Here is a 9792-nt window from a genome sequence, read left to right as displayed (position 1 = left end):
TCCTATTTTACCCTTAGTAGTAATTGTTTTTGAACACTATAAATACCTCAATTATGGGGTAATATTATAATGGTTCAAAACCAATAAGACATAAATAAAAATAAAATAGTCAAAAATATTTTTTATTTTTTTAAGGGACGTGTAAAATAAAAATACGATAGATAATTTAAGATGGAAGGAGAATAGATTATGAGTTATTTCTAGTTAATGCTATTATTAAATAAAATTACTTATAATTATTTTTTAAGTGATTTAACAATAGTGAATAAAACTTAAACTCATTAAAAAGAAAAAAAACAAATACAACTTGCTAATGTTGCCTCTTGTGTGACACATAATTTTGCCTATGGCAAAAGGCAAATGCAAGACACAAGGGAAAAAGTGAAAGCAGGTTGTGTTGGTTGGCAAGGTAATAATAAGCTTCAAAAGCATATGCCCCCCCTCTCTCTTCTTGATCTCTCACTTTCTCTTTCTCTCTCATCAGTTACAGCACCTACAGATCAATCACTGTAATAGACCTCTCTCTTCCCAAGAAGACAACAAAACCAAAAAAATAAAAGAAAATAAAGAGAAGTAAAATAGAGGAAAATAATGAGTGCCCATTTTGTTTCAAGGCTCAAAGCTCTTGCCTTTTATCTCTCTTCAACCTCCTTATGCTTATGGGGTTGTGGATTATGATTGAGTGAACTAGACAAAAGCTTACCTATAGCAATCAAGCCATATCCCTTCACTCCTTCCCCACACTCTACTGTCAGTCAAACATGTATTTTGTTTCCCTTTGAGCTTCCTTTATTTGTTGCTTTCTTGTTTTTTCTCCCTTCCCATTTCATCCATTTTCATATCTCATGAAACATATACAGCGAATGGTTCCCCTTGCCTCCTCATTTTTTTGTTTTTTCCCTTGAAAAATGTGGGGAGCTGAAAGAAAAAGAGATTCAAGAAAAGAAATAGAGTAAAAATCAAGTCTTTTTCTCCCCCCTTTTGCATTTTCTTGAAAACTTTTTTGTTGGCTACTACATTCAATCAGCACAATGAGGAAACATGGATGGCAACTTCCTTATCATCCTCTCCAGGTTCCAACTTTTTCACCTTTTGTGTTTTTTTGGGGGGGGGGGGTTGCAAAGGGTTCTATTTATGTATACATTTTAGTTTTGGTTTTCTAATTTGGGAATTCTGCAAAATGTGTTTGATTTTAGGTATATATGTTTGCAGGTGGTAGCTGTTGCTGTATTTCTAGCATTGGGATTTGCTTTTTATGTTTTCTTTGCACCTTTTGTGGGGAAGAAATTGTTTCAGTATATTGTGATGGGGCTTTATACTCCTCTTGTAAGTCATCTTGAAATTCTGTTGCCTTCTTTTGTTATGTTTCATATATGCATTTTTGTCAAGGCAACGAAGGACTCAGATCTATCTTTTAACTGTCTCTTGGTTCTTGATTGTGAACTAGTGTCACAGATCTTTCCTCTAATTTGTTCCATTGTACTTTCTAGATTCTACTCTGCTTTGATAAATATCTTATGTTCTTTTGCTTTTCAATACTTAGTTTCTTTTCTTTTCTTTAGGTAGTTCTCTTTGTATGATTTGGAATATTCATAATGTTGGAGACCCTATAGTTCTATTTGATACAGCTCAAGCTGAGGCAACAACAACAACAACCCATTAAAATCTCACAAGTGGGGTCTGGGGAGTCTAGTGTGTACGTAGACCTTACACCTACCCGGGGTAGGAAGGCTGTTTCCGATACAACCTCGGCTCAAGAAGACGAAAAGAGACAATAGATCAGTAACAGCAATAGAGACCAGTCAGATATAACATCGTAAGAACCAGAAAATAGAGGGAAAAAACAAACAAAAACAGCTCAAGCTGAGGCTAATCCAGAATTGGAACTTAACTGAGCAACTTATTAGGTTCAAGGTTATTAGTTTTTTGAAAGTATGGGTTCAGAATTTGATAGGAGTATTATATTATATTAATTCTTTTTTTTTGAGTTTTCACATGTATAACTGCTATCTGTGCTGAAAATGAAGGGTTCAATCGAACACATTCCCAAGATTCAGGTGCACCTCGGTGCACTGCTGGATAATAAACTTGATATTGTGGAGTAGGTTGGACTCCTCTATTAGTAAATTCTCATTTTTTCTCTTTAATCTAGAAGTCATGATGAGCTGCCGTTATTGAAAATTTTGTTGTTCAGGACCAATTGCAGCTGAGAAATGGCCTTAGTAGAGAATTATTTGTGTCTCACATTAGCACGTAGCACAATACTGATTTTTAATTGAGAAGAATTTAACAAGGTACTAGATTTTACTATTACCATTTAACTTACAGAATGTCGAAAAGTTACCCAATGAGATTGGTGACAACTAATTCTTTCATGACTTGAATACATGCTCAACAACCTGATATGTGAACGCATTTGAAACTTTGGCTGTTGCACCATGTGGGTTCTCATTTGTAGGCGTCTGGTAACGTGATCCTTTTGTTTTCTCCAGATAATTAGTGCATTTGGCTTGTATATCTGGTGCGCTGGTGCTGATCCTGCTGATCCAGGAGTTTTTAAATCCAAGAAGTATCTTAAGAAGCTAGACAACAAAAAGCAAGATCAACTTAAAGAATCTAAATTAGGGTGTGAGACGAATTCATCTATACAGGACGCTAATGCTGCTTCAATTGGAGAAAATGCATCTGTAAAAAGCAATAAAGGAGCTGAACCAGCTGCAGGTCACAATGTAACTCAAAAGAAAATTACGGCTACTCATCAAAGAGGCTTGTTAGCTCTACTACCTTGTGCGCTTATCTGCAACTGCACAGGTAGACATGAGGAATCTTCTCAGCAACAGTTGAGTGAAGACGGCATGTTCTACTGCAGTTTGTGTGAAGTGGAGGTGTGTAACTTCACATTCAATATTTTTCTAATGCTTCCACTTAGAGGCACTATTATGTTCTGAAGGGATACATTTGCAAAAATGTCTACTTGTAAGTTGTAAAACAAGAATAAAATTCCTATAGAACAACACAATTTCCAACTTCAGAAGCACCTTCTAGTTGTTATTTTTTGGGTCACAGAAGCACCCTTTTGATAATTCATGATTTTGTTTAAAACGAATTTTCTCTTACTAGGTGTAATCCGTTGGACATAGATCCAATTTTTCACTTTTTTGGATTCCTTGGAATTTCTTTTTCCTGTTCCTGGTGGTGTTAAAACGACGGTATGTCGTTATATCTTATCTGTCTCTCTAGGAAAATGGAAATAAAAAATGAATATTTCCAGAAAAGATTTTAAGTTCATGATGTGCTTAGCTTGATGTAACTGTTCTTATTTTAGACAGATTGCTGGAATAAATGTTCATAAGTTAATACTCAATGCTGGATGACATTTGCAGGTATTTAAATACAGCAAGCATTGTAGAGTATGCGACAAGTGCGTCGATCAGTTTGATCATCATTGCAGGGTATTTGACAAACTTGAGTGGTCTGAAACATATTACATCTTGCGTAGATGCTTGTCTGTGTCTACATATATGTAAAAACCTCCTAATTTTTTTTTTGGGATTCTGCAGTGGCTGAACAACTGCATAGGTAAAAGGAACTATCGCAAGTTCTTTACCCTCATGGTTTCTGCACTTCTCCTGGTATGATCAAGCACTCTTTGCTAGCTTCAAGTGTGCTTACACACAGTTCTAAAGAATTCTATGTTATGTCATGAGTTTGACAGGCTATTAAATAATTATCTTCTATCTGAAGGTGTATCCGCTACCTTAGAATTGAAATGGCATCTTCGGTTTGAAATCGGTCCTTTCTTCCTTTATCTCTCCCTCCCTCGACCTTCCTCCTTGCCCCCTTTCTCCTTTACTTCTTTTTCATAATGTGGGAGGGAGGATGGTTGGTCATTGGCATACCCGCTTTGACCCGCTTTTGAACTGTCATAGAAAAACCTCTCATGTCGGGTCCAAGATTCTTTTTCTATTCCCTTCTTTCCTGAAGAAAATTTGCCCACAGTCGGAGTCACCTCCGACATTAAACATTTCATATTTGTGCATTTTCCATTTAATTGACTATTGACAGGTCTATACATGGTTTGTGAACTTTGGACTTGAGATTGCAGCTTATACTTCAGTGGTCAACTGGAATTTTTGTACTGATCTACTGCTTCATCGAGAAGAAGAAATTTTCTGTGGAAATCACCTCCAAATTAGGAAGCAGTTTTTCCCTCGTTCCCTTTGTTATTGTGGTGGTGAGTATATATTCTTACTTTTTGCCCTTATGTCAGGACCCTATATTCCTTAATGCCATCATTATAGTTTTATTTTGAGAAAGGTTGTAGTAAGCAGAAAAAGCAGTAACACAACTATTCATGCCAATGCTGAGTTGCTTTAGAAAATGAAATTTAGGTGTTGAATTATGTGACTATCTTATTTGAGAGCATAATTTTATTTGCTTAATTCTGCCTTCAACATGCCCCCTCACTTGTGGCCTGATTATTTTTCATGAACCAAGCACATAGAAATTCTTTTTGATAATGGGTGGTGGTGGCTCGTGAAACTCAAAACCCTTGTCTTCTTTGGTACCATGTTAAAGTGTTTGACCATTTATCCAAAAGTTTAAACTATTAGAGAGAGCATACTTTTATTTGCTTAATTACGTGTTCAATGTTAGGAATCTGCACAAATTGTTCTGTCTTAATCTTTAAAGGAAAACATTTTTGTCTTTGTAGAATTTTATCTCTGAAATGTGTCTGATTTTAGTTATACATGTAACAGGCTGTCTGTACGATATTGGCCATGATCGCAACCCTGCCACTTGCTCAGCTTTTCTTCTTTCACATACTTCTCATAAAGAAGGTTAGCATTTCGTCATCTGGTGATCCTATCGTATGGCTTCTTTCATCAGCTGACAGTATGTTTGCTTTGTCAACAGGGAATTAGCACCTACGACTACATCATTGCTCTCAGAGATCAAGAACAACAAGGAGTTGCAGGTCAGCAAAGTCCTCAAATGTCAACTGTCAGCTCTTTGACTGGATTAAGCAGTGCAAGCTCCTTCAATACTTTCCATCGAGCAGCATGGTGCACACCGCCGCGCCTTTTTGTTGAGGATCAGGTATGGTTTAGCAAGGAATCAATTGTGATAATTTCTGGAATTTAGTAGCACTAAATGGTCATGGTGTTAGCAGCCCTTTATCGAGTTTTTGGTGCTTATTCATGATTTTCTTCTAGTTAAATCAGGATTTGAATGTAGTTCCTACTTTCCAGCTTCTTAGCTTCAATTCCACTGAACCCGGTAGTGCGGTCAATGCTTTGCTTGCTTCCGAAGAGTTCTTCAAAGTGGACTCCTTAGAGCTAGTATGTTCAATCTTGAGCTTGATAGATTGACTTTTTTGTTGTCAAAATTACTATGGCTTTCTAGAAAATAGAACCTTCTGCTATCAGCATGGATTTCTTGCTAAGTTATTTTCTTGAGGATAGTAATCTACTTTGACCGATAGCAAATCTTGAACAGTTTTGGGCGTGGATGCGTGGTTGTTACAATGGTTAAGGGATTGTCTAGTTTGTGAAATAAAATGTAGGACTTCATATGGTCTGATTATAGTTGAGATGGATAGTGTTTGCTTAATGCTTTTATATGAATAAAAGATGTTAATTCTCATTTAATTTTTGTGGTTCCCTGCAGTACGATGTAGTTGCTCCTGACACTGTATCGGTCAGTTCACTTGGTAAAAGGTCAACGGTAGAGGAGCCAATCAAGAAAAGGAATCCAGCTGCTGTGAAGATCAGTCCATGGACGTTGGCACGATTAAATGCAGAGGATGTTTCAAAAGCTGCTGCTGAAGCGAGGAAGAAATCCAAAATTCTCCAGCCAGTGGTGAGAAACAAAGAACCTTACACCCTTGAAACAAATAGCAGTTTAGGAAGTAGTGGTCGTCGCATGGTGCCTAGGCCTGATAACAATAGAAGGAGAGCTAGTAAACGTGTTCGACTCCCCACAGAGCTACCCTTTGAAAACTTGAGCAAAATTCCTAGTGATATAGCTCAAAACAGTAGAAATGCTATCATGTCCCAGACATCAAGTAGTTTGGCTCCACTTCAGCTTGAAGGACGTAGTGATTTCCGAACAAGCCGAGTACTTTCCAGCTCAGGTGGTGTTGCTGCTTCTTCCCCCGAGAGTAGTTTGGACTCTCCTGACATTCACCCACTCCGGGTGTCATCATCAGGAGTTGAAGAAGCTACACGCTTCGTGGGCCTATCATCTGGGATGACTCTTCAGAAGGACACTCCACTGTCCAGGTCGACTAGTGATGGATACGAGGCATCTGGTGGAGAGGATAGTGATCGAGTGCCTACTCGCATTGTGCAAAGGTCAACAAGGTGGAGTAGTATTCTTTTTGGCTCTGATCAACAAGATGATAGAGTGAGAAGATTGATGGTACCATCTTCATCAAGCCAGGCTAACATAAGGAAACATTGAGCCTCGAAAACATAGTCGGAATTCTTGTGTAAGCTCTTGAAGTTACATGATCTGTTGACATTTCTTAATTTGTTGATGATGTTTGTCCAGTAGTATATACCTTCAACTTGGTCTGTTCCATTGGCTATTGAGTTCAATTTTGGTTTTTGGGTGAGAGAAGTGCTGTAAATGTTTAGTGGAAAAGGATTATATCATTCTCTTGTCCTCAAATGCAGCATTCAATGATCACTTCTGGCTGCTATCATTTGGAAGCTGGAATTCTAGTTGCAATTTTTTTGTTCATTCAATGTTCTATGGAGAATCCACTGGGTTCTCTTGCTTGCCTTAACTATTCTTTTTTGTATTTTATTTTTAAATCCCTCCCAATTTAAGAGGATTTATAGTGTTTCCACATTTCCCTCTAGGGTGACTCGAACCCGGTCGTGGGTGGAGGTGCTTTTATCAATTGATCAAGCCTCATTTGTCGGCTTAACTATTCTTGATACTTGGTGGAAAAAGATTATATAATTGGTCAAATGTATGTCGTGGAGACGTCTTCTGTTGGAAAATATTATTAGGTCTGGTCCACCCATAAGGGGTGCTAGATGATATACGATCCCATTAGTTATTCCTGCGTGTAAAACCTTAGAGCTAACCTATATAAATACCATTATGGGTAGTTAAGAAGCATTATTATTTCAGGATAATAGAACGGCTAAAGTTTGGAGGAGTTGTGGAAAGGGGATTCATTTGCTTTGTGAGGATTTTCGAAAACCGGTGACACAAGTCAGGGTTGTTGCAGCTCCACTTCCGCTAAGAAGAAAAACCTTAAGGGGTAAAAATCAAGAAGCACACTCAAAATGCGTTTTCTTTCTATGACTAACATAAGACTCGACTTATCAGATAGTACATAGGTTAAGTTAGCACTACATGGAATCTCTCTTATCATTTTCTTCTCTTCACCTTAGCCATCTGGAAATCACCTGCTACAGTAGCTTTATATAGGAGTTCTTTGTTTTAGATTTGAACTTTCCCAAGAAGTAACTTTGTAGCAACATTAGCAGCTGTTGAGATGAATTTAGGCGCAGCCTATTCACTTCGACTATATAATCATGCCTTTTTTGGAATTTAAAACTCAATTTCCTCTATAAATCTCTGATCCGAATGGCAAAGAAGTTTTCATATATGTGCTTGGATTGAGACATATGCAACTACATATTCATTGTTTTACATTGAACCATTGTAAAACAATATAAGTCTCAAGGCAGATCATCCCATATTCTCATCATACACACTTTGCAACTGGCCTTACATCATATAAATGCAAGTAAAACCACCATCTCCAATTTTGCATACATTCCAATATAAGCATAAGTATTCAGAAGTAGAAGCTCTGAACTTAAATTTTTCTTCTTTTTGCTTAAACTATTAAACCAACACGATTTCATCTGGGATCGATTCGCATGGAAGAGAAATAGCAGGGTCCATTTAAGGACATAGTTCATTGTTACTGATTCACTCAAAGGACATACTGATGCACTAAGCTCCCGCTATGCGTGGGGCAACCTTACCCTGTATTTCTGCAAGAGGTTGTTTCCACGGCTCAAACCCGTGACCTCCTAGTCACATGGCAATAACTTTATCAGTTACGCCAATGCTCCCTTTTCTGATTCAATGTACACTTAATTTTTTCCACAACTTCAAATCAAGTTAGATCTCACAAGTCTCAAGAGCAAGGTAATGAGATACCACTGCACCTAAGCTGGACATAATATTCAACCTAACTTCAGATTTCATACTAGGGTGATACATGAAAAGTGGAAAACTAGAAGGAAAATTCATATCAGTATTAAGAGCTTATTACAGATAAAGATGCACATTGCCAACAGGTAACACACATCTTCCATCATTTATCTAACAAACAAGAAACTATATACATGCTTTGAGTAAAACAAAACACTACCTCTCCAAACTACTAAATGCATCATCCTAACATAATCTCACTGACCTTAGGCACATTCAATCTTGAACAACACAAACAAGACGAGGAACCTTCTCATTATCAAAAGGCAAACACACATACTCACTCGCAAACTCCTCCGCGATCTCGAACGCTAACTCCCCACGATACGCCTTGCAATACATGTACAACACCACGTTCGCAGCAAGACTCTGAAGCATTAGCAGAGTTGCAAATCCTGAACTCACTACCATTTGAAATATAACCCCAAAACTCGTCCACCTACCACTTGCCTCTCCTAAAGTAACCAAAAAACTCGAACAACCAACCACCAATAAGCTTATTAAAACCCCAAAAAACAACACTATTAATAAAGCAACAAATTTCATACCCTTAACCAAATGACCACTTCTTTTTAAAGGTTCATAACCCCATTTAGTTTCAACTACAACAATCACATAAGCTAATGACCAGTTAACCTGCAGCCAAATCAAGATCAATACAAGCACTAAACCGAAACAAATAACCAAGCCCATGAAGTAATATGAATCATAGCCCATTTCTAGTCCAAGAAACTCCAACCCCTTAACCACAAACACCAAAAAAGGGCAAAAATAATAGTAATAAACCCAACAATAGCATTTGAAACGAAAAGGGTCGAAATAATAGGCAAAAAAGAAAATAAAACTGATTTAATTGATGAAACTAGCTTAACAGGTCTACCATAAAACAAATGGAACGTGCTGTAGGTGATTGTAGCAATAGCTAAAACTGAAAGAAGAACAGCAAAGAGAGTGAATACAAGGGGAATAAGAATCCGGGTCGGGTCATCTGGGAAAGCTGAAAGGTGGGTGTTTTCGGGTCGGAAGATGGTGAAACCGGATTGAAGGAGAGTGGTTTGAAGAGTTGGGTAGGTGATGAGGGAGAAAGAGAGAGGCAAAAGGAAGAGAACTGAAAGAGCTAAGAAATGGCGAGAGTGAGCATTATGCGCTTTGATTCGGAGATATAATGATCTCGGAGCGCAACTTTTGGACCGTAGCTTGGGGCTACCTTCAGTCCACGCGTCCGCATGCTCTGACGTCTCCTTCTACCCCTTTATCCTGTTTTATTTACTTATTTAAGAAATAGTGTACCTTTTATCTTTCAGACTTTGCATGTAGTATTCTTAGACCATCTGTAAAACTGTGACACCAGTTCTGGGTAGTCGATGCTCAAACAGTTGTATTGGATATATATTTAGATAGTTTATTGTTTTACTTCCACTTACTGTAAATTCTGTTGTTTACATGTTATTGCTTCATAACTGTTAAAGGATATAAAATGGGTAAAAAGATAATTTGTTCAAACAATCGGCTTGCCTAGCTCACATTAGTAGGCGCCATCATAAC

General features: G+C 37.6%; 1 protein-coding gene across 2 annotated transcripts; it reads left to right on the top strand.

The window, feature by feature from the left end:
- Positions 1-429: 429 nt before the first annotated feature.
- Positions 430-6747, top strand: LOC104221134 (probable protein S-acyltransferase 22). 2 transcript variants are annotated; one of them, XM_009772129.2, is made up of 9 exons: positions 430-1073; positions 1197-1326; positions 2493-2885; positions 3384-3452; positions 3561-3632; positions 4106-4234; positions 4761-4841; positions 4918-5100; positions 5671-6747. In XM_009772129.2, exons 1-9 carry the CDS (start codon positions 1042-1044, stop codon positions 6463-6465), a joined length of 1884 nt encoding a protein of 627 aa, XP_009770431.1. In that variant the 5' UTR covers positions 430-1041; the 3' UTR covers positions 6466-6747. The 2 variants fall into 2 exon arrangements, with proteins under 2 accessions (XP_009770431.1, XP_009770437.1); XM_009772135.2 differs by having other exon boundaries at positions 431-1073; positions 1213-1326.
- The last annotated feature ends 3045 nt before the right edge of the window (positions 6748-9792 follow it).

The sequence above is a fragment of the Nicotiana sylvestris genome, chromosome 10, assembly GCF_000393655.2.
Source record: "Nicotiana sylvestris chromosome 10, ASM39365v2, whole genome shotgun sequence".
In the NCBI taxonomy this organism is placed as follows: Eukaryota; Viridiplantae; Streptophyta; class Magnoliopsida; order Solanales; family Solanaceae; genus Nicotiana; species Nicotiana sylvestris.
This window is presented reverse-complemented; position numbering and strand designations above follow the sequence as displayed.

What these genes read in the sequence shown, in the direction of transcription:
- LOC104221134 (XM_009772129.2), top strand. Translation starts at nt 1,042, where the DNA reads ATGGATGGCAACTTCCTTATCATCCTCTCCAG. An exon ending in TTCCTTATCATCCTCTCCAG is followed by an intron (nt 1,074 to 1,196) that starts GTTCCAACTTTT and finishes GTTTGATTTTAG; the next exon opens with GTATATATGTTTGCAGGTGG. An exon ending in TGGGGCTTTATACTCCTCTT is followed by an intron (nt 1,327 to 2,492) that starts GTAAGTCATCTT and finishes TGTTTTCTCCAG; the next exon opens with ATAATTAGTGCATTTGGCTT.